Below are 22,649 nucleotides of genomic sequence, written 5' to 3' on the forward strand. Positions count from 1 at the left end.
CAATTACAACAGCTGTGTCCTACAGGGCAAAAGAATGATACACAGTGAAGATACACGGTGATCAAAGGCCACAAAATCCTACAGAAAAAGGGGCAATATCCTTCATCCCTCCCCTCCTGTTTGATCTCATGCATCAGCCACCAGCCTGCAGGGCTTTCCATCTCCTGGGACACATTCAGCCACACAGGAATTTACATTTCTGAGCTCTGGTTGTCCCTACAAGCTCCCAGGTCTCTGTGCTAAGCAAAACTCTGCTGCCTGAGGGGCCAAAGGCTCTGTCCTTGCCCTGACCAGTGAAGTGCTAAAGCAGACCACAGTCAAGCATGCAAAGACCTTTAAAGATGAGAAGTAATTCTAGTTGGGTGAGGAAGAACTTGTTTGGTTCTACTTGCAGCACTGCAAACAGGAATATCTCGATGCTAAAGGCAACACTGCACTATTAGACAAAATTCTCATAACCATAGCTATTTCCTATGTGTTGGCTACCAAAGAAAACTGCCTGGGGAACTGTGCTGCTGAAAGCAGGCACAGCAGGGCTGGAACAGCAGCCAGAAGGGATGTCAGGTTCCCAGCTCCCATCTGGGCTGCTGGAAGGAGTTAACTGCTCCTATGAAGTCGCTTTCCCACAACAAGAGGTCCCTTGATTTAATGGGTGGCTTTGCCAAGGGCCACGTTGTCCCTCTTCTGCCAAAGGAATCAAGCACAGGCTCCTTCCCTGCTCCTCCTTCCCTGGCACCAAGATGAAACATGCACCTGAGTTCCATTAGCACAACATCCTTTCCTCCAGGCCTGAAGCATTTCCTCTGCTCTGAGAAGCCTGAGCTTAACACCAAAGCTGCACTTCACACTGACACTGGGAAGGAGGCTCATGTACAAAGCAAAATGAGAGAACTAAACACTGCTCAAACTTTGGGAAGAATATTTTTTTAAGCCCCATGAAGTTAATGCTGGGACAATCCGAGTTGAGCACTAAATAACTTGATTCAATTCCAAATGACTCAGAGGTTCATCACCCCCCATCAGTGCTGCTGGAGTGATTTAGCAGCTGTAACAGCAGAGGTTACTCAAAGAAATTAGAAAAGACTCATCACAAAGATAATGCAGGGGCAGCCTTCAGATGCCTTAAGTCTCCATCCTAGAGCTCCCTTCCCTGATCAGGCAGCACTCTTGTTGTCCCTTCTCCCTTAAACATCCCCCCAGGGACCAGTGCAGCACTCAGAGCCCTCTGGAGACCTTCCTGCAGTTGCCTTGGTGGGAGCGAGCATCCACACCCTGGAGCAGACCAAGCACAGACCTGAGCTCATCACCAGAGCAGCTAGCTTTCTGAGCACAAAACAAACATCTTCCAGGCCACCCTGCATTCTGCTTCAGGGGGCCACAGCTGGCTGTCCCCCAGCACAGTGCCTGACAGCACAACATAAAGGGAAGGCTGTGGCACAGCCTGAGGCATGGGAGAGCAGTGCTGCCTCCTTCCTGCTCTGCACCAGCACAAGGCTGGGCTAACCAACCCATCCCAGCAGCCCTAAATGCTTCTTAGATACTTCAAAGATATTTAAAGCAAACAAACAAACAAGACTGGGGAAACATAAAAGCAGATTTTTTTTTTCTCCTATCCCCAATTTATCTGAGGGTTCAAAGATTCCTGTGAAGAAGCTCAAAATCGCACTGAGAATGAAAAGATTCACATTCAGAGCCACATAGATCTGGTCGCTGCCCAGGAAGGAGATGGTTTGTGCCTGCCAGGCTCCCCACCACCTGAAGCTCATCACCCAGGGATGAGCAGAGCCCATCACAGAACCCCTCCTGAAACCCAGGTGCAACCCAGCCTTGCGCCCACCTTTCTTTCAGCAGGGGATGTGCAGAGCAGGGGAAGCCTGGCTCACAGCAGGGCCCTTCCCTGCCCTCTGAGCTCACTGAGCACAGCTGGACAACAGCAGCAGCTGCATACTGCAAACAGCACAGAAACCACGCCAGGAACTCTGAAAGCAGCTACATGCCAACACCTCCTGGAACACCCGCATCCTCCCACCCACACCAGCTGCCAGCAGAGGTGTTGCTCAGTGTCTCCTAGCACTGCTGCTGCCATGAGATGACAGCTGATGCTGACACACTGCTGAGCATGGAGGAAAAATGGTCCAGAGTTAGTTTTCCCTTCAGAACAGCGCTGAGAACCCTCCTGCACTCACTGCCTGGCCAGGTCTGCTCTCACCCCTTCTGCAGCAGCAAGTCCCTTCCCTACAGCCAGCCTGCAGCAGGTGCCAGCCTCCAGAGCAGGGAGCTGCCAAGGAACACTGCCAGGTCATGCTCAGTGCAGTGCACACAGGTGGCACTGCCAGCAGGATGCCCGAGGAAGGGGTTGGGTGGAGGGCTCCTGGATCACCAGGCACAGCTCATGCCCTTCAGAGCAGCAGTGTATGGAGCAGAGCAGGCAGCCAACCCAACAGGGCACCTCCCAGCACCAGGCAGCACTTCTCACTCTTCACACTAACCTTGACCTCTACAACAAAAATCCCCCACAGACACAGCAAGTTCCCTTCTCTGCAACAGCAAAATCCTATCAGGACTCAATTATTTACTTGCAGTATGTGAAAGAGGGCAAGAGCATTTCTCAGGGCCACATATTTGGCATTTAGAGAAGCAGAGACAGCCCCTGTTTGCTTGCTACTCCCCAGCTCCATCCATTTGTTGCTCTAAGCTCTGCGTGTTTGCATTTCTTCACAAGGTCAATGCTTTCACAAGACTTTTGTAGCACTGTCCCACTTGCCTGGCTTCCAGCTTTGTCTTCTGACATCCAATTGCTCTCAGAACATTAATTAAAATCACAAAGAGCTCAGCAAGGAGCCAGAAAATACCAAACACTCCTTTCTCCCCCCAATGCCCTCAGTGAAGGGCAGACACAAGACTTGGAAGCAATCAACCCATGATGGACATGGCAACCCGATGGTTTGGCTCAGGGCTTCTCAGCTGCACAGATTTCCCCAGAACTGAGATTTGCTGTGAAACATTGTCCTACCTGTTTGATGGTATTTGTGCACTTTACAGCGTGCCTGCCCTACCCAACCAACTTAGCATCCTTATGAATATGCAGTCATGTTATAGCCTTAAGCTGTGAAAATAACATGAAGGAAAAAAACAAAAATCAGGCTCTCTTTTCTGCAACACCAAAAGGCAGATTGCTCAGAAGCCAACCTGAAGCTCAGCTCCATCTCACCTGGGCTGGAGCACACAGCTTTCCCTACCTCTGACTCCAGCCTTGCACTGCTGGGCATGCTCCCTCGCAGCTCCATTTCTCAGGAAAAGCTTTAGCACTGACATAGCAGCTACACCTTCAAGATCAATACACAGAGTAAACACTTGCAGGCAGCATCCCATCACCTTCCCTGAGCCAGCTCTCCCACCAGGAAAAAGAACACGTTGTCTCAGAAAGCAACTGCACTAACAAGGTCATATTTAATCAGCCTGCACCTCCCAGGATGCGACTTCATTTGTCTGAATTAAGAAACCTGTCCACAGCTACAGAGCAACCAGCTTTCATGCCAGGCACACCCAGACACCTATGGTGGCAGCTGCAGGACAGACAGAAGGTCCCCAAGCTGGGGATGTGTCAGGCTGACAGTGAGGACTCATCCACACTGGACAGCAGGACGGCCCAGAGCAGTAAATGGAAGCATTTTGTGTGCCATCATCAAGTCCTGTAGCTTCCAGCTTCAGCATCCCCATAGGTGGGAGCAGCACCCAGCACACCGATGCTCACAACCTGCCTTCAGCTCCTGCTGTAGTCTGATTCCTTAGGTGCTAATCAGGATGACAGCAGCCAAAAATCCCTGCCAGTCACCTTTTGAAAGCTTGTTCTATCAGTCACATCAGCTAAAAGGGTGCTCTACAAGAGACAAAAGCTGACTTGCTGCTTGGCATGTGGAAGTTCATTCCCAATGCAGATTAATTCCGTTAACTCGCTCTGTGCCCAATTTGGGGTGGATCCTTCCCTGTCCTCACAGCTTATGGCAAGCACAGTGCAGGAGGAAGGAATAAGATGCTGCCCACGAGCCTCGGTCAGAGCAAGGATTTCACACCATCCATGCAATAACGAATGATTCTGCTGAGAAACAACACGCTCTTCACTCTCTTCTTCCTGCAAACATACTGCAGACTCTTTCCTGGTGTTCATATTTCCCTTTATGTCACACACTTGCACACATCCCCAGCTCCCCATTCCCACACCTCACATGGACCAGAAGCTCACCTTGTGCCTCATAGCCAGAGTAAGGACAAGCCATGCCCACATCCTCATCACCAGGGCCCAAGCCGAGGGCTGTCCTGAGCTGGGCCATGTTCACCTGTGCCGTCAGCTCTCCAGTCCGGTCCCCAATCTGTGGGTGAAACCAACCAGGCATTGGTTAAAAGGCAGCATGCTGTAAGCCAGCAGCCCCTAGCAGAGTGCTGCCTGACCCACACCACAGCAAACAAATACAGGCATCCTGGAGCACCATCCCAGCCGACTTTTCAACCCCAGACATTCAGGGGTTGGGTGTCCGCGGACTGAGGTGTTACAGAACCCCTCCACTCAGAGCCCTGTAGATGTGAATCCAGGAGGGACCCAACCCACACAGAGCCCCAGGACATGGATGTGTTCACTCAGTGCCACGCTGCTTGGGCCCTTCTGAATTGACTGAGCATGCTTCACCTGCTGGGATGGAGAGAGGGAAAAACCTGATATTTCCATTCTACTCCTGGCTTAGAGCTAAAATGGAGACAAAATTCCCATCTCTTAGCAGCATGAAGGAGCTGATGTTGGATATTCAGGAATAGCTCTTTCCAGTGGCTCGCTACTTAATGGAGATGCACAGGACAAGCAGCTGAGCGTGCCTCAAAGGTTAACCAGGCATGAAAATGACTGCGCTGCGTATCACCAGCCTACACAGACAGGTCACTCAGAAGCAGCTGCTAATCTTTAGAGAAACAGCTGCCTCTGTTACAGAGAGCCCTTAGCTGCTCCCTTGGAGAAGCCTGAGTCCCCATTAAATGCCTTGCAACAGCTCTTTTGTGGTCCTCTGAGATAGACTGCAGCATGAATCGTCCTAGAACAGAACCATAAATCCCCACATTATTTATGACAAAGCCCTGAGCACCAGTAAAGGGAGGCAGATCAAATAGCTCATCATCAGGCATAAATCCCCTGCCAATTACAAGAGATTTGCTGTTGACATCATCTCCAGAGAAATTACCACATCCTGGTTAGGTCACACAGTCCTTGATGCTCTATTAAGTACTTCCCTGATTTCCACTCACTCCAAATTCTCTCCAGGGCCCCATCACTGTCAGGGCAGATAACAGTCTGGGCAGCTGCCCCACATGCCATAGCAGAGGCTCTCTGCCCTCAGCTTGGCTGCCTTTGCTCCCCCATCATCCCCACCACACACAGTTGCAAGGAAGGCACTGCTGAGCAGCACCTGAGAGCCTCCAGGACTTGCAGACAGCACCTTCCCTCCCTCCAGAAGGAATTCTGCACAACCTCAGATCACCTTGCAGCAGCCCATGTGGTTGTTCAGAATGGATTTCAAATGTCACCATCAGATGGATGTCAGGGCAGGAGAGGGAAATGGTGACAGGAAATGGGTTTTAAATATTAGTGAGCAGAGGTATAACCTGAATAAGCTTCTCTATGGGCGAAGTGCTGATGCTCACCACAGCAGCACAAGCATCTAACTTGGCTCTCAAGGCAAAATTAATCAGCTTTACAAGAGCATCACTCACTGCTAGAAGCTAATGCAGACCCTCCCCACAAACAGACATGGCCTCTGCACTACTCCATAATTACAGCTGGAGGAGGGGGGTTATTGCCACCTGCCATGAGTAACCTATTCCTGACATGCTGCTATCACAGCCATTACACCAGGATGAGAGCATCACCACCAGCCCTCCTACCCTCTCAGGACCCCTATCCCTTCCTCCCTCCCACCACCCCCTGCAAGGCACACAGCCCCCACTGCCTGTCCTGGCAGGCTGGAGCTGGAAAAGCTCATTTGTCCTAAGATGTTCAGGGCCAGAGAACAGTATTTTCTCCTGCAGGTCTGATAAGTATAATTAAGTACTTGATTAGGTTGGTATGTCAGCCCTACCCCACCATTCAGCCAATCTCACAGACAGGAGAGCACACAGAGCACTTACATACAGCAATTTCAATTAGTGCTCCAAAAGGTCAATTTCTTCATCTGGAGAAGGCTAAAGAGGCTGCAGCTGACTTCCACATAACACACTGGAAAGCAAACAATGCCTTCTTGTACATCTGAGCCTGTGCAGAAAAGGCTCCTGCAAACACTTTCTGGTTTTGTACCAGGAAAGCTGCAGCCAGGCAGGCACTTCAGTGGAAGTCAGCTGCGTGCCAGAGTATGGCATTGGTGCAGGGTTAGCATAAGGCTGCACTAATCCTGCATTAGCAATCAGTTGTATTTGCACAACACTCGAGTTCACCACGTGGAGCTGGCACCCCTCACGTGCTGCAGCCGCTGGAGGGATGCAAGCATCACTTGGCCAGGTAGGAACCCACAAGGAAAGCAGAACACAGCTGCAACCACAGGGTGCCTGGCAGTGAGGATCTCACAGCTTGCTGCTCAGGACAGAGGTCCTGCCAGCAGGCTGGGTGTGCAGGCTGGAGAGCTGCTCCCGAGGTCCTTCCTTGCTTAGGAGGATCAGGTAAGAGCAGGGAGTGGCAGATGTACCAGCACTAACAAGGCAGAAGCCTGGGAGCCTCCCATGACAAGAATATTTTCCAGCCAAGCTCTGCAGGCAGCACTGAAGCAGTAGACAGACAGGAAATCTAGAGGAGCCCTAGCTACAGAAGAACTACTCCAAAATCAGTTTAGATAGGAAAAAAGTCTTCCCACTAGAGAGGACTGGTTCCCTCTGACCTGAGCTACCTTCTCTTACCTCTTGGGAGATTTCAAGATGCTTCCTTGCGAAGTGCAAAGCTTGTTCATGGCTCCCCAGGGAGACGTAGGCATTTCCGAGACTCCAGCAGGCCCTTCCCTCTCCCACCCTGCAAGACAGGAAGCTGTTGACCACAGAAATCCTGGGCAGAGCCCAGCCCAGCACAGCAACCCTTTCACAGCTTCTTCAGGGGCACCTTGAGCCAGCTCTGCTTTCACCCACAGAATATTCTCCTAAAAAACTGAAACACTGTGCAGCTTAATCCCTTACACTAAAGGCAGTGAGGTCAGAGGATAAGCAATGGTTTCAGAAATGAGGCTGTACCCATAGCAGCCAAAAAGCTAGGTGGTGTAGCAAGGACCCAGAACAGCTTGACGTCACACACGAGCATCAATCAGAGCAGAAGTGAGAGCTCCCATCTGCTCTGCACGGATTCCTCTCTAGGGATACACAAGGCATCAACAGGACAGCTATCATCCAGCAAGGGGAAAACACCGCAGGGATGCAGTGTCCCCCTGCTGGATACCAGCATGTCACTGGGAAGCCCCTCACCCTGCCCACAGGTGCCTTTGTTTCCAGCACCTGCTTGCACCAGCATGCACAGCCCGACTGCTCAGCACAGCCTGCTCAGCTCTGCCAACGTGCAGATGTGGGGGGTGAAGGAATAAAAAAAGCACATGGGGGCGCAGGGGGAGGTTCAGCGTGACTGCAACTCCCTCCTCAGAGGTTGGGGCGGGTTGATCAGCATTTAAACATTTTTTTTGTCACCCAGTTCAATGCCTTCTGCTCACGGGGCGTGTTCCCAGAAATGAAGGAGCCCACAGGATGCACCCCCACAGCATGATTCACCCTTGGGTGGGATTAGATCTTCCCCGAGCAGATATTGCCCTGAAGGTGCTCCCATTTGTGTGTCTCTGCTCCATCTAGTGGAGGACACCCAGCTTCCCAGAGCTGCTGGCAGCAATGCTGAACAAGAAGGCACAGCCATGAGGACGCTATCTCTGGGTTTCAGTGGGATAAAGGTCTCGTTCACATCATTTTTACTCCCCTGACAAACAATAGGACCAAAGATCACATCCTGAGAGACTGCTAAAGACCTTCAGTATTACGCATTGCTACTCCTCATCTCCAGCAGTGCACAGCAATAAATGACCAAGACAGGACAGCGCTCAGAGCCCAAGAACAGAGAAGCCACTCCTAGAGGCATTTCCTTACCTGTCTCCCAGCTCCTGAGCTATCACCAAGTGTTTTAGATGGTACTCAATTGCTTTCTCATAGTCTTGAAGCAGTGTGTATGTGTTTCCAAGACTGTAGCATGCCTGGGCTTCTACTGCTTGGTCTTTGAGTTGTCTAGAGAGTTGGAGTGTCTTCCTGGATGGGTGGAAACAAGAGAGCTGGTCATTGCAAGGCAGCAGAACATCCGCATGTACATGGCATTGGAGCTGGAAGGTGGTGGCACTGCTTGCAGCTACCAGGCATCACACAGGCAGCTAGCCATCAAGTCCCATCATCTCCCCTTAGGCCTATGAATCCACTGGGGTTTTGCAGGGAACATCTGCCCCAAGTCTGCCTCAATTCCTGGCACTTACTTGTAGTATTCAGCAGAGATGTCAAATCTCCCAAGGAAGATGTGTGCATTGCCCAGGTTGCTGTATGCTCTCCTCTCAGCTGCTTTGTCCCCAAACTCCTTGGCAATAGCCAGGCGCTGCAGCAGACACAGATCAGTGAGTTACAGCTGGCACTGCCAGGCTTGTGTTACACAGCAACCCTGCTGGGAGATTAGCTTCTTTTGTTTTGCAACATTTCACACCCAGAAATGCAGTGGTGCATATGCATATCAGGGCTGCATCCAGAGCAGCTCTGGCAGGGTCCGACTGCCCAACACGCTCAGCACCCTCTGCTTTGAAAGAAGCAGTGTCAGCTCTCAACATGAAACTTCTAATTGCATTTGAATTGGGGCAGGGATGGTCTCCTCTCACCCCTCCTAAAAGCTTCACAGAAAGTAGCTGTGCTCTACAAACAACAATTATTCCTGATCAACAGCTCTTTCAGCGGCTTAATTAAATTCATGGCTTGCATTTATTAAAATATAGACTGGCACAAATTAAGCACAGAAAAGCCTTTCCTAGGCCCAGCTGCAAACTGCCCTTAGGAATCTCCTTGGTTTCCAAGCCAACAGCACCCTTCCCTTGTGCTGCTCATCAGGTGCCGATGAGGAATGCAGAAAGGCAGCACTGCACATCAGGGCAGGGGCTGACACACATGGGGGTCCGTGCCCCCCAGGGCTGAGCAGAAACCCTGCTCCCTGTCAGCCCTCCCAGCCCCCAGGATGATCCCCACGTGCTTTCCCACCTCCTTGTGGAAGGCAATGGCTTCACTGAAGTTGCCCAGCAAGTACTGCGTGTTGCCAAGGTTGCCATAAGCACGGCCCTGTGCAGCCCTGTCCCCCAGCTCCTTCACCAGGGACAGGTTCCTCCTGCAAGGAAGCAGAGCAATATTTGTCCTCCTGCAGCCACCCCACAGCACAAGGGTTGCTATGAGCATCAGAGAAGAGATATAACCTCCAACAGGGCAGGAATGAACCTGGGGATAAGGGAAGATCCATATTGCCTTGTTATGGTTCTTCCCAGCACACACAGAGCTCCTGGCTGGCACAAATCTAATCACTGTCTGTGCAACATGCATCACTCACTGGGGAAGGGCCAGTGAGCCATACATCAGCACCAACACATCCTCAGACAGGAGACGACCAATGCAAGATCTTGGTGTTCTCTTCATATAAAAAGGCTGTTTAAAGAACACCTGTGTTACTGAAACAAAGCTAAGATAGTAGGAGAAAACCACTGGCCTAAAAGCAAGACAGACAATAACCATCCTGTGCTGGACACCAGAGTGAACTTTACAACTGCTTATGAAAGAGAAGGATGTTACAGCAGGATGAACTACAGATCCCTTAAAAGGGAAACGTGGCTTCAAAGGAAAAGCCTCATCCTTTGGGAGAAGCAACTCTGTGGCCACAGCAAGAAGTGCACAGGAATCCATTCCCACCAAGGCCAGCAGAGAGCAGCAGGGGCTGCAGGAGCTCTCCTCCCAGGCTGAGGAGCTGACTATTGAACTTTAGTGCATGCAAAGGCAAGCTGCAAAGGCTTTTATTGAGGCACTAGTAGGAAAAGTATTAGCTCGAGCTCTATAAAAGCATGCAGCCCTTCCCTCGCCTTCCTTAGGATGAATTCATTAGCGTATCTTGGCACCTCACACCTGGAGGAATATTCTTGGTAACAGCATTTTATCAGTGACTGATGCCAGTTCCCTGCAGCACAGAGGGGTGTCCACACTTAAATACTTACTCATAGTATTCTGAAGCTTTCTGTAGCGTCTCCTTGACTTCTTGAGGCAGGTAGCCCGGGTCCTGGGCCATGTTCCAAGACAAATGCTTTCCCTTGGCGTGGTAAACATTTCCTATGTTATAGAGTGCTCTGGCTTCACCTATCTAAAAGGAAGAAGAGCAAGGTGCAGCAAGGCATTACTCTCCCCATTCCAACATGGCCTTTTCCTCCATCGCTGGGCAAAGTTGCTCAGCCAAAACCAGGGAGCCCACCTTCTCCTTTACCACCCTCACTGCCTTGCCAGCTTCTCCTATCAGATGCAGTCAGAAGGAAGTCTGACATCCCAGCTCCTGCCACGGCTCACCTCCACCACGTCGACATCTGCTTGAAGGTGAATTAATTTTCAAGATAGGAAGTGTTTCCTGCTGGATGCTACAAAGCAGTTACCTTGTCTCCTTGCTCCTGAGAAATGTCCAGGTGTCTCTGGCAACAAACAACAGCTTCATCAAACTGCCCAAGTATTTTCAATGTATTCCCAAGGTTGCCGCTTGCCTTGGCTTCTCCAATGCGGTCCCCAATGGTCCTACAAACGACCCAAAGAAGGGAAAAGTTTTATAGAGCTGACAGACATTTTATTCACCAACTGTTGTGGGCAAAACTCAAGTTATAGCAAGCAAAGTTGTAGCAAACACCACACGGTAGGGACACCATGGTGTCCCCATGATGCAGTGTTCTGATGACACTCTTGTTCACTGTTTTACTTAGTTGGAGAGTTCTAATGACCTCAGGTGTGCTTCCCATGAGTGCCTGAGGAGGGAAGAATCGGGCACTGCCCTGCTCTTGCTCCAGCCGCCCTCCTCCATATCCCTTCCTCTGCCTCCTGAGTTCTTCACACAACAGTGAATTCCACACCTCAGAGCTAGCTTGGATTCTCCTTTCTAAAGCAGATTCCCTCAGGCCATTGGGTTCAGATGCCACAGAACTTCCCTTTGCTCAAATTCTGATTAGGATGAAGAATGGCCAACATGCTTACCTGGCCAGTGTGAGGTCATGCTTATGGTACTCCAGGGCTTTGGAGTACTCCTTCAGGTAGAAATAGGCATTGCCCAGCTGGCTGTAGATGGCACTGAGAGTCTTCAGGTCCTCTGTCCCCACCTGCACGGCTGCTTCGAAGAAGGCTGCCCCAGCTTTGAAGTCCCCTGCCTTACACAGACGCTCTCCTTCCAGGGCCAGCTCCAGGCACGACGCTTCCATTCTGCCAAAAGCAAGATACCTTCAGAGATTTTAGACCCGGTGTGCCCATGTCACCATGCGGTATTAAAAAGCCAACTCAGCTCACTGCATCAAGAAAAGCTCCTGCATGTGAGACAGAAGCACCCAGAGCTACAAACTGCACCTGTGAGCAGCCACAAGCAGCCCTTGAGTTCATGGTAGGAAGCAGGACAAGGAACTCGTGCCACCCAGCACCCGCATTGCGTGCTGGCATCCTGAGCATAGCATGGCATCTGCTCTTCTTCCAGGGGGTGCCAAAGCCTCACACCCAGGCTGCTTGTGTCTATGCTGCTTCCTCAGAGGAACAGAGAGGGCAGCCAAAGCCCAGCATCTCCTCACTGGATACCAGAGCAACGCTGGGCTGCACAGAACTCCCTGGCTGAGCAGCAGGGCTGCTTTCCATTAGCTCTGCCTGTCATTTTTTCCACAGGCATTCTGCATGTCAGCCTCCAGGAGAGCTGCTCTCCCTCCTGTTTCTCAACACCTTTGGCAGCAGTGCAAGCTGGGCTGCGAGCACAGAGGAGCAAAGCTGCTGCCACTGACTCAAGGGAAGGGAATGCCCTCCTCCCCACTGAGTCCTACATCACAGCCATTCCCAGGAGCTCAGAGCAGCCTCACACCCACCAGAACAGGGCCACACATATGAGAGCTTATGTTTGAAAACTCAGCCCCTGCACAAGTTGGGGATGAATGCAGTGTGTTCCTACATCTCTGCTCAGAGCCTTCTCTTTGCTCTTTTTGGCTTTTTTCCTTTCTGCTTCATGTATTTTAAAAACCCAAAGCCACATAGGTCAAAGGCAGACATCCGCTCCGAAAAATTACAGCTCACTCATCCTGAGTCAGAAAAGCAAGGGTCAGACTGAAGATGATAAACACTGAAAGGAGGTTTTAGTTCTATTCTCAGCAAAACAGTGCTGCAGGGGGCTTGGCTGTGCTACACAGATTGAGAACAACACACTCACACGGGTGGCCACAGCCCCACTGCTGCCCCCTATACAGGCACATGTGGAGCACTGAGAGATGCCTCCCCCAAAAAATCATCCTCACAACACATCCAGGCCCAGCCCTGCAACCTCCCCCATCTTGCTGCTCTTTGGCCCCCGAAGCCATCAAATAACAGCAGGGAGAAAGGAGCTGTTTCACAACCCCTGAGAGCTCCCACCTCAACCCAGAGAGCTCCTCCACAGCCCCCAGCCAAGGGGCTATTTTGTATGTGCAAAAAGGCTCCTTGCACTGCCAGTACAGCTTTGCTCCATGCCTGAATCCCTGTTTGATACAGGAAAAAGGAAAATGCTTGACCGCTGGTACTAAAAAAGTTTAACTCCTCTCCACAGATCATTGAGCCAAGCCACAAGAAAATTAGTAAGAATGAGCTTCTGCTGCAGTGTGTTGAGTTCAAGGGGCCCATTGCAGGATCATGGCAAGCTGTGTGGTTTGCAGATCACTAGAGCAGGCAGCTGGTGTCCCTGTCTGGCACTGACAGGCATCTGCCAACAGCCCCTAAGAAGGTTGGGGACTGGAGAAAGAAAAAGAGCACCTAAGTGAGCAAAAATAAATTCAGGCAACTTAGCGGAGAAGAAACTTGAAAGAACTCAAAACGGGGGGATGGAGCCACTGTCACAGAAACTGAGTTCCAGCTGGGAGGCTGCAGACAGAAACGCACTCTGCATTATTTCATTTCACATTTCAACAACCAAAGCTCATCCTGCTAACCAGGCTCTCTTTAGCAGCCTGAGTTCACCCAACACAGAGTCTAAGAACTGAGCTGGAGAACAGCTTGCCTAATTCATGGCACTGCAGTCATGGACTGACCACAACTGTTGTGTGATCTGAACAGTGATGGTTCTCCACCCTGCAATAGCAGAGCCCAGATGAGTATTCCAAGGGCACACAGCATGCCTCAGCTCTGCCCTGGCACACACACACACACACACACACACACACACCTGTGCACACTCACACTCCCCAGGAGCTTTCCTGGTGCTTGGGCACACAGCAGTGACACAGCCCTCCAGTGCACGCAGCCTAATGGAAATCTGTTTGCCCTTGAACAGGCTGCTCAGCAGCATATCTGCCTTATCTAATTAGCATCACTGCTCAGTTCGGGACCTCAGCACACCAGGGAGGGAGGGGAGACTGTTCCACGCTCAGCCAAGCCTCTACTGCCATGTGAAGGGACAGGAGCTGAAGACAGCAATGCTAAACAGAAGCACAACCCACTCCTGCAACTCGCCTGCCCTTCCCACAGCCAGGGCTAATTCCAGGAAGCAACGCAGCGTGTAATTCAGTCACCACAGGTTTTAAAAGCATTCAGAAACACAACACAAAGAGCACAGGAAGCAACTAAATGTTCAGCAACAAACAGCCTCACACACCCCACCGCTGCATGCCCAGCAGCTTCCATTGGCCAAAGCTGAACTGTGAGAAACAACGAGGCTGATTTCAGCAGAAGAGGGGCATCTGCCATTCAAGTGAGCCAATCTGAACCAGCCTTGAATAAACTGAGTCAGACAGACTCAGGGAGCCCCATTTCTTCCCACAAAGCCCCTTCCTACCTCTTCTTCTGCAGCTTGCGCATTTTCTGGACATAAACCCAGAGCTCCAAACCCACGGGCAGGAGGAGGGAACAAGGCTGAGGACCACCAGGCACAGTCCTGCAGACAGCTCTCACTGCAGAGCTCACCAGGGGGAGCTGGGGTTTGGAAGATGTTGATGGCATCTTCCAATTCACACAACTCGCACTGCTCTCCAGTTTTCACTCCATCCACTTGGGCAGTGTTACCAGTAAGCTGATTGAGTCCAGAGCTTCACTAATGCTTCACTTCTTCCCTCTCCTGTATGCTGCCCTCAGGAGAGGGGAAAAGGAGCGCTGCTTGTGCTTTGAAAGATCTAGAGAAAGTAACATCCTCTTCCCTCTAAGTAGAGCATCCTTTGTCATCTGGTGGTTCACATATAAGAGGGGTGAGTCCACAGCCAAAATCCGGACACGAAAGAGTCCTGGCTCATTCACATGTTCAGCGCTGCCCAAAGAAGAAGGGCTCTGGATGAACCCAAGAGATGATCAGATCCAAGGCAAGCACTCATCTCCTTTCAGAATTGGTTTCTTCCCACTGCACCTTGCCTCTGTAACTGCACCAGCTGCCCCTGCCCATGTCACTGCTGCAGCCAGAGCTGCTGGTGCTGCATATCTCTTCTTGTCAGGAGAGGAGCTCAGAGCTGCTCCAGAACAGAAGACATCTCCAGGCAGAATCACACAGCAGCTCAACAGTCTCTGAAGAGGCCTCGTCCGTCAGCTCCAGGAATGGAACGAGAAGCTTCCAGAGGCCAGGACCAAGCAGAAGGCAGATCCCATGCACACACACCTGCCCAGTTAGTTGGCCTCCTAAACATCCCCGTGTGAGAAGGCACAGCTTTCTATCCCCTCATCCTGTGCTGACACCCAGGCAGAGTGCCTGGGCTCAATTCTACCTCAGCAAGCACCTACTGCTCATCCTTAATTCCAGAAAAGAAGATTCACTCCTTCCTGAGCCAGCAAATTGCTGCTGAGAAGCTGAAGGTGTCGGGCCATATGGCGTGGTTCAGAGGTGACTCTGCAGAACACGAGCTGCTTTTCTTCCTTCCACAGCTAAGACGTCAAAGCCTGTAAATGCAATTCCAGTGCATGCAACCTCTTTGCTAATAGCACAGTATGGGGAAGAAAAACAGAAGGACGATGGAGTCCAAAGGAGCAGCCTTGCCCCTGCCCTAAGTGCAAACCACATGCAGAGATCTGCACCTTCTTCCAGACAGGCAGGACTTCCAAGTGGCAGAAAACATCCCAAATCACAGGCATTCAGGAGAGCCTGGTGGCCTTCCCAGCTCACAGCAAGAGCACAAGCACAGCAAAATGATTTTCCCTGAATGCATGGAGTTGACTGAGCATGTCAAATCCAGACAAGTCAGGATAGAGTTTTAAAGACCCCTATTGTAATGTAGGAATCAGAACACTACTGCGTGTATTGGGGAGGGTCCCAGCAACAGCTCCCAGTGGGAGCACCAAGCAGGTCCTGTCGCTGCACTGCATGTGAGCTATGCACACAGCAACAGGGCTGCAGCCAGGGCAGCTCTGGGAGCACTTGGCTCCTTATGCAAAAGGTACCTAACGTGGGGCGATGCAGGCATTTAAGAAACAACAGCAAAAAGACCACGTTTATCAGAAGCAATCTGAGGTCAAGCATGAAGCAGTTTGGCCACAGTTGAGCTCTGCAATCTGCACTGTATTCTATTGGGAGACACACAAATGAAACAGCACCACGCACTGCTCAGCCCCATCACTGCAACAACAGAAGCGTGCATCGCTGATGGTGCACAGCAGGCAGAAGGACCCCTTCCCTCTGCCTTAACTTCAGCTCAGGAGGATGGCTGTAATCTGAAGGCAGGAAGAGCTGAGAACAGGAAGGGCTGATATTGCCGTTAACAACAAGATCTCACAGGGTCATCCATCACTGTCAGACTGCAGCTAATGACAGCACGGCACAGACTGTCTTTTGGCTGCCTGGCAAGGTACTGAAAGAACAGAGAGCAAAAGATGTTCCTTTACAAGGGGTGCGCAGGCAAGGCACTCATAGAGCAACAGCTTCAGTACAGAGAAGGCAGCGAAGGGCCCAGGAATGCTGAGAACACTGCCAGGCAAGAAGCAAAGCAGAACAGCACCAAGTGCTACTGGTGCCATTAACAGTGACCACCTTCACTGTCAAAACAGCTCTATCTCCAGGATTTCTGTGATGATCCAGGTCCTCATATGGGGGAACACTACTCTTGGAGCTACACTGCAGCACCCCAACCACCCGCTCTTCCCAAATCTTTGCTTTTCCCTTGCCAAGCACTGCATGGATAACTCCTACTTGTCCTCTCCCTGCTCACCCACAGAACAGCACAGAGCCACGCTACCTGTGGCAGAAGCAGGCAGCCTGAGGCACACAAGAAGCTATTTTCACTGTGGTCTCAATAAAGGGAATCCAAAGGGGAAAACAACAAGGTGTTCTGGAAGCTGCTGGGGCCACGTTCTGGCTCTCCTTCCACTCACTGATGGTAGCACCCGTGCTCAACAGTACTCATTTCAGTTAATTGCCACCTACCGTTAGCTGCAAAGTACTTACAAGGAATTCAATTCCACTGCATATTTGCCAATAAATACCAAATGACAGCGAGGAAGACAGCTGTATTTAGCTGCATTCACTCTCTGATTAGTAGAGCTGAATAAAACACCATTTCAACTCTTAGTGGCTCCAACAAGCTGCGTCATCATCAGCAACTTGAATCCACCCCCCTCAATGTCTGCTCAGAAACCCAAGGCACCCAGTGCTCCCTGCTGCAAGCACCTCCCAGCCTCAGCAGTGCCCATCCAACAGCAAACCCATGAGGATGAGCAGGAGAGAAGAGAATGCAAGGTCCAGGGCCAAGGCTCAACGCAGCAGAGTGAGGGATTTGCAGGAGGTGACTACATGGAATCTCCCAGCACAGCACCTCCTGCAGCAGGAGCAGAATGAAGTGCAGTTGTGCCTATTGCTTGTTAGAGATTTCACTTCCCAGGTGCCACGCAACAAGTTTAAACCATGGTACTCCAAAATTACTCAAACATTAAAAGGATCACGATGGGATCTAATTAACTGGCAGCACTGGAGATGGCTCAGTTGGGATTAAGGTGCAAATGTGAATTTCTGTTGATCCTGGTTAACTCTTTCACTCACTACTCATGCTCAACACACCTAGATGTAAAAACTTCACAGTGACTAAGAGAATTCTTGATTAAGGAGGTTCCAATTTGGACATCAGCCCACCAAGAAACGTTCTGACTCCGAAACTGAACAGATCCATGGAAAGGTACGGATCAAGGAAAGCGTCTTGGAATAGGAACAGTGCAGGAGAGCTCCCTCTCAGGAAGAGCCCTGCTGCAACAGGATGTGCAGTGTGGTCACTGTGTGTATCAGACCAGCTCACTGCTCTGAGCACAACCAGGAAAGCTTCCTGAGCTCCCCACAAGCCTGCAGCTCTCTTGCACAGCGCTGATGCCATCAATGAAATTAATCCATCACGCAGCAACAAAACAACACTCAGGGGATGATTTCTCCAGAAGCAGAGCGCTATTTCCTTCAGTCACTTCCAGAAACCAGAGGGCAACAGAGGACGTGCAGTCTGAATGGCTTTTCATTATAACATTGCTTTGGCAGTTGGGTCAGCGCTTCCTCTCACTAAAATATACGCTGCGATTTAAATCAGCACGCTGCCCCTGCTACAAAACACAGAGTTCCAATTACAGCATACATCAAAACCAGCTATGTTTACAAGCAGTTGACTCACCAGCAGCGATACAATGAGGACAGCTGACCCGCTTACTCTGTTCTTCCTGTGCTGCTCAGCTTCTTTCACCCACTGACACACAAGGCTGCGTTCACACCAAGTTTGGCACTGAAAATGGCTTCTCCTTCCTCTCAGCTGCCAGCTGCTCCTGCCTTGGAGCACAGACCCAGGAAAACCACCGCAAAGTGAAGAGATGCTGCCAAGTGCCAGCAAGGACAGGGGTCACCTCGTGGCTAACCACTGCCTGCCAGCCCCTGCCTGCAGCCCACAGCCCCCACATACAGGCAGCCTCAGCCTGCCTACACCTGCCCAGCTCCAACAGCTGCCTCTCTCCTGCCCACAGACCCATGTGAACGGAGCATCGTGGTGCAGGGTAACAAGTAATGACAGCAAAGTTCACAGTGCACTTCTTCCACTAAATCCTCAGCAACCTACAGCCAACTGGTTCTGTTCCCTTCTTGTCTCTCCTGCTCCTCTCAGCCCCTGACCAAGCACTGTGCACCAGGAGAGGCCTTTGGGATCCTTCTGAAAGCATCCCTTGAGTCACCAGGCATCAAGCCAGGGAGATGCTGAGCAATCAGAGCTCACCCAGATACCTCTGAAGCACCAGCGCTTCCATTGGAAGGAGTTTAATGTGTCCTTAATGGTAGGAACAGCACAGACTCAGTCACCCTCCGTAGGACCCACCAAAAACAATCAGCAGAAACACAGCAACTGAGCATGGTGCATTCAAATAGGCAGCAACCCCAGCACTGCTGCTCCCCATGTCTGTTTCACAGCCACAGGGCATCTCCTGGGTTTCCTAAACAAAATATCCACATCTGAAAAGAAAGCAGTTCTCCTGAGAGCTCCACCAGGGAGCCCCACAGCCTCCACCAACATCCCTAAACAGCTTATGCAGCCTCTCTGTACAAACCCAGACTCAGCAGAACCACAGCAAAAGTGCTTTTGGGTTCTTGGTGACATTATGGAAATCCCCGCATGCACCATCTGCTTTAATCTGCATGCTCATAAGGCAAAGTATGGCAGCACACCCAGCCAGCCAGGCCTCACAGCAGCACAGCTCACGTGCAAGGTGAGAATTACGCACTGCTTTGGCAACCTGAGCAGAACAGACCCACTGTCTAGCACTGTGCATTGGTGTCTGTTGGCTCTGTGGGATAACCTGGAGCTCCAGCACTCTGCAAGCTGCTGTTCGTCCTTCCAGAGCATCATTCAGCATCGCTCTCTGCTGCATTCCCCAGAATTTTTAGCACTTCTGTCCTAACATATCTTCACAAACAGCATCTGCCCTGGAAACACTTGGCAGCGCTGCAATGCACAGCTGTATGGAACAAGAGCTTGGAGGCAAATCCCTGCTCATGGCCAGACACTGCATTGCGTGAGATTCTGCTCCAACCAGCCAGTACCAATGCCAACCCAATAACGCCGTGTTAAAGCATGCAGGCACATAATGCTGGGAGTTTGCTTCCACAGATCAAAGTGTGGCTCATCTTTGCAGCTGGGGTATAGACCCTGGTACTGCTCTTCTATAGCAGGGATTTGTATAAACACATTGTTTCTTGGATATGGCAAGCCCATTAGTAATTTCCCTAATAATTTCCTCCTCACTATCACAAAACAATCGCACACCCTGCCCAAGGCAGCAAGATGGGATGCTGCTTTGGGTTCAGCACAGCCAGAACCCCAGGCAAGGCGCTGCCAGCAGCTGGAGAATCCAAATTAGAGGAACAGTGTTTTGAAAGGTCAATTACCAGTGATGTTCTTCAGAGAAACAGCAGCTGATCTTCTTACTATGCTGTTTTGCTGTGCACCTCTCCTACAGCCATGCCTGCTGGGTGGGAGGCAGAATCCCATTTCAGTAGGAAAGCATCCCCTTTCCAAACCGACCTTCCTAAAGCTGTGCTCCTCATCCCTTTAACATTCAATTCCATTTTATCCCTCTCTCCCATTTTTCTTCCCTGCTGCTGCACATCACAATGCATGGCAAGCATTTGTTACCATGCACATAGAAAGGAAAAAGCCATAGGTTTAATATTCTACCATTTATTACCTGCATGCTAGAAGAACACAGCTGAGGAGCCAGAAGGAGGAACAGGCAGCAGAGACCCCTCCACAGACCCATTTTGGGTTAAGCCTTTGTTTGCAACCTGCCAGGTATTGCAATGGCTCTGTGCAGCACAAAGTCTGCTCTGTAGCACTGAGGAACTCACTGCTCTTCTCTGCCTTTATGCTGCTAAAGAGGGGAGGAAATAACACCAGGGTTACACACACGTCCAAAACAAGGGAGCTCATTTTATACTGGCTCCTCAATAATGCATGCTCTCAGCAAAATCTGCTCCTGCAGAGATGTCTTCATCTGGCAGAGAGATGAAGACAAGGCACAGCAGCAGGCAGTGCAAAGAAATGCACCCCAGGAGCACAGGTAGCAGTGACAGGATGACAGAGGGGTGACAAGAGCTTCTCACCTCACTGCATCAGGGGCACATGTAGGAACACCACCAGGACTGAGCAGCTTCCAGGAGCCTTCAGGAGCAGCCACGGCCTCCAGCACACATGGTTTTACTCAGTAATATTTCCAATTTTAAATTCCAATCCCATTTGAGCTGTTACTTTTCTCTCCCATGCAGGCAAGTGTGTGTATGTGCATATTTACATCTCCTGTCACTGTGCCATGTTCGCCTCAGGCAACCAGCAAAGGGAGAGCTGGCAGCCCTGGTGGATGACTCAGTTGTCTGGAGCTGAGGCTGCACACAATCACTGCCCTTCCCAAAGCTGCAGAAGCACAGCTCCACACAAGGGCAGGACATCAGGGCTCGGTGTCACAGCTGAGGACAATTTCCCACCCAAGAACATCATTATGGAAGGAAGCACACATTCTGCAGCAGTGCACACAAAAGGGATGGGTGCAGATGACACAACAGCCACTGTTTCTCCAGCAGAGACAAAAATCAGTCTCCAATCACCCACCTCCTCACGCTTGCCCTGGATCACAGCCCTGATGGAAGCAGTCAGTAAGAACACTGGCCAAGGGCTGCAGCCTTAAAATCCTGGGCATGTTACTGTGAGCTCATATGGTTTATTATTTGGATCAGAGCAAGAGCTCGGGCACCCAGAGGGACAAACAGGCCAGGAAATGCCTCAAGGCTCACATGGCCTCTCACAGTTCCAGGACATCCATCTGCACTTTAAGATGTGCAAGTCCCAATTCATTTGCCATGAGAAGCCAACCCAAGGGCTACCCTAAGCACACTGCTCCTCCCTGAATCCAGGAGCACCGATTTGCCAGAAAAGAGAGAAATACACTTGAAGAGATTTTCATCTGTTTAGTCAATGAGGGTTATATTTCTGCCTTCAAACTGCAGAAGGGCTGGCCATAAACAAGGCAGGTCTGATGGTATCCACATCTTGCAGCAAGACACGGCCCCCAGTGCCATTTGCACAGTACAACCCCCACAGAAAATAGCTGCTTTGGAAGGGGTTGAATGCTGGTACAGCATCAGCTGTGATAACTTCATAAGAACTCAGCAGAAATTGTGTCCTCAATACTTTAGGGAGGACCCAGTTTCCCTCCACCTCCCACAGCAGCCAAGAGACACTCCATCAGCCAGGGCCACCAGACCCCACTCTGCTGCTCCTTCCCTGCATCACAGCCCATAGGGTGCAGCACTTCCAGCACATTTGCTAGGCAACCTTGCAGGCAGGCAGAGCCTGGTGTTTAGTGCTCCAGGCACACAACCTCCCGTCCCCCCTCCACGTTAAGCAGAACAGCAGCCCCATTGTCACATTGCACAGCACAAGGCTGCATTGCACAGCTTGCTCAGACACCAACCCAGTGCTTCCAACCCACAATTAACCTCACTGATGTGGGTGAGGAAGCACTGGAGGGGAGCAGTGGGAGTCAGGACACTCAGCTCCCAGCTTTGCCACCCTCATTCTCTTTCACCCTGAAGGATGTGCAGATTCTCACCCTTGCAAACAGCAGCTGAACTTCCTAGGAAGGCTGCAATGAAATGCTCATGTTTCCTAAGCACTGAAGAAGCCTGGGATGAATGCAGTCCCCCAGAGCCCACTCACTCCCGTACAGCAGCAGCACAGGACACTGACCACTACTATAGAACAAACCACAGATGACAGTAATTAACAGATAGTCCCAGAGAGATGAACATTAATTGGCATTTCCCAGCTCTCCTCAGGCACAAATGGATACTCACAGATGAGGCTGTTCTTTGTGCTCCCAGCACTGCAGCGTGGATCACAGGAGAGCTGCCGGGCACCAAGCAGGGGCAGCCTTGTGGTCAGCAAAGCACAAACACACAGCACTCACCTGCCCCAGCTGTGAGCCACAGCTTCCCTTTGGGAGCACAGCACCACAGCTCCCTGTACTGGCACAAGACTCACAAACCCCACAGCCAAGTCCATCCCACTGCCCTGAATCTGCTGCAATCCAATCCCACTGCAAGAGAAATCCCTTTGCAGGCTGACCAGGGCACACGGCACAATCAAGGCTGCAAATGAACAAACTGCCCCAGCTCCCCTCGTGGCTCAACAGCAGAACTCTGCACGGCTGGAGGCAATGTTTGCTCCCACAGGAGCAGCCCCTGTGTGCAGCACTGCACATCTCCCATGGGCACAGCACAGCCAGCGCTCGCAGCAGCTCAGGGAGCAAACTGTGCACATCCACTGATGGCACTGCGTTTCATCCATACATTTTTAAAAGCAGTTTCCAAGTAAGAACATCTGCTCTCGTGCGCAGCCAGGGCTCAAAGTGAAATGGCTCCTACA

The 22,649-nt window shown here is 51.0% G+C and overlaps 1 protein-coding gene across 4 annotated transcripts in view; it reads right to left on the reverse strand.

Moving 5' to 3' along the window:
• Window positions 1-22,649, reverse strand: part of GPSM1 (G protein signaling modulator 1) — a 50,517-nt gene that overhangs the window by 23,933 nt on the left and 3,935 nt on the right. For 3 of the 4 annotated variants that reach the window (XR_008202625.1, XM_052667494.1, XM_052667493.1), the window contains exons 2-10: window positions 19,918-20,100; window positions 11,287-11,508; window positions 10,701-10,836; window positions 10,275-10,417; window positions 9,280-9,403; window positions 8,517-8,632; window positions 8,143-8,298; window positions 6,928-7,036; window positions 4,244-4,370 (exon numbers count right to left, since the gene is read on the reverse strand). Coding sequence is in view for 3 of the 4 variants with exons in the window: in XM_052667494.1 (XP_052523454.1) it covers window positions 4,244-4,370; window positions 6,928-7,036; window positions 8,143-8,298; window positions 8,517-8,632; window positions 9,280-9,403; window positions 10,275-10,417; window positions 10,701-10,836; window positions 11,287-11,508; window positions 19,918-20,100 (1,316 nt within the window). In the remaining variant the exon portion in view is untranslated. The remainder of the gene's footprint in view (window positions 1-4,243; window positions 4,371-6,927; window positions 7,037-8,142; window positions 8,299-8,516; window positions 8,633-9,279; window positions 9,404-10,274; window positions 10,418-10,700; window positions 10,837-11,286; window positions 11,509-19,917; window positions 20,101-22,649) is intronic. The other variant, XM_052667495.1, reaches the window with a different exon arrangement.

Source organism: Tympanuchus pallidicinctus, unplaced genomic scaffold, assembly GCF_026119805.1.
Source record: "Tympanuchus pallidicinctus isolate F22 unplaced genomic scaffold, pur_lepc_1.0 scaffold8, whole genome shotgun sequence".
NCBI lineage: Eukaryota > Metazoa > Chordata > Aves > Galliformes > Phasianidae > Tympanuchus > Tympanuchus pallidicinctus.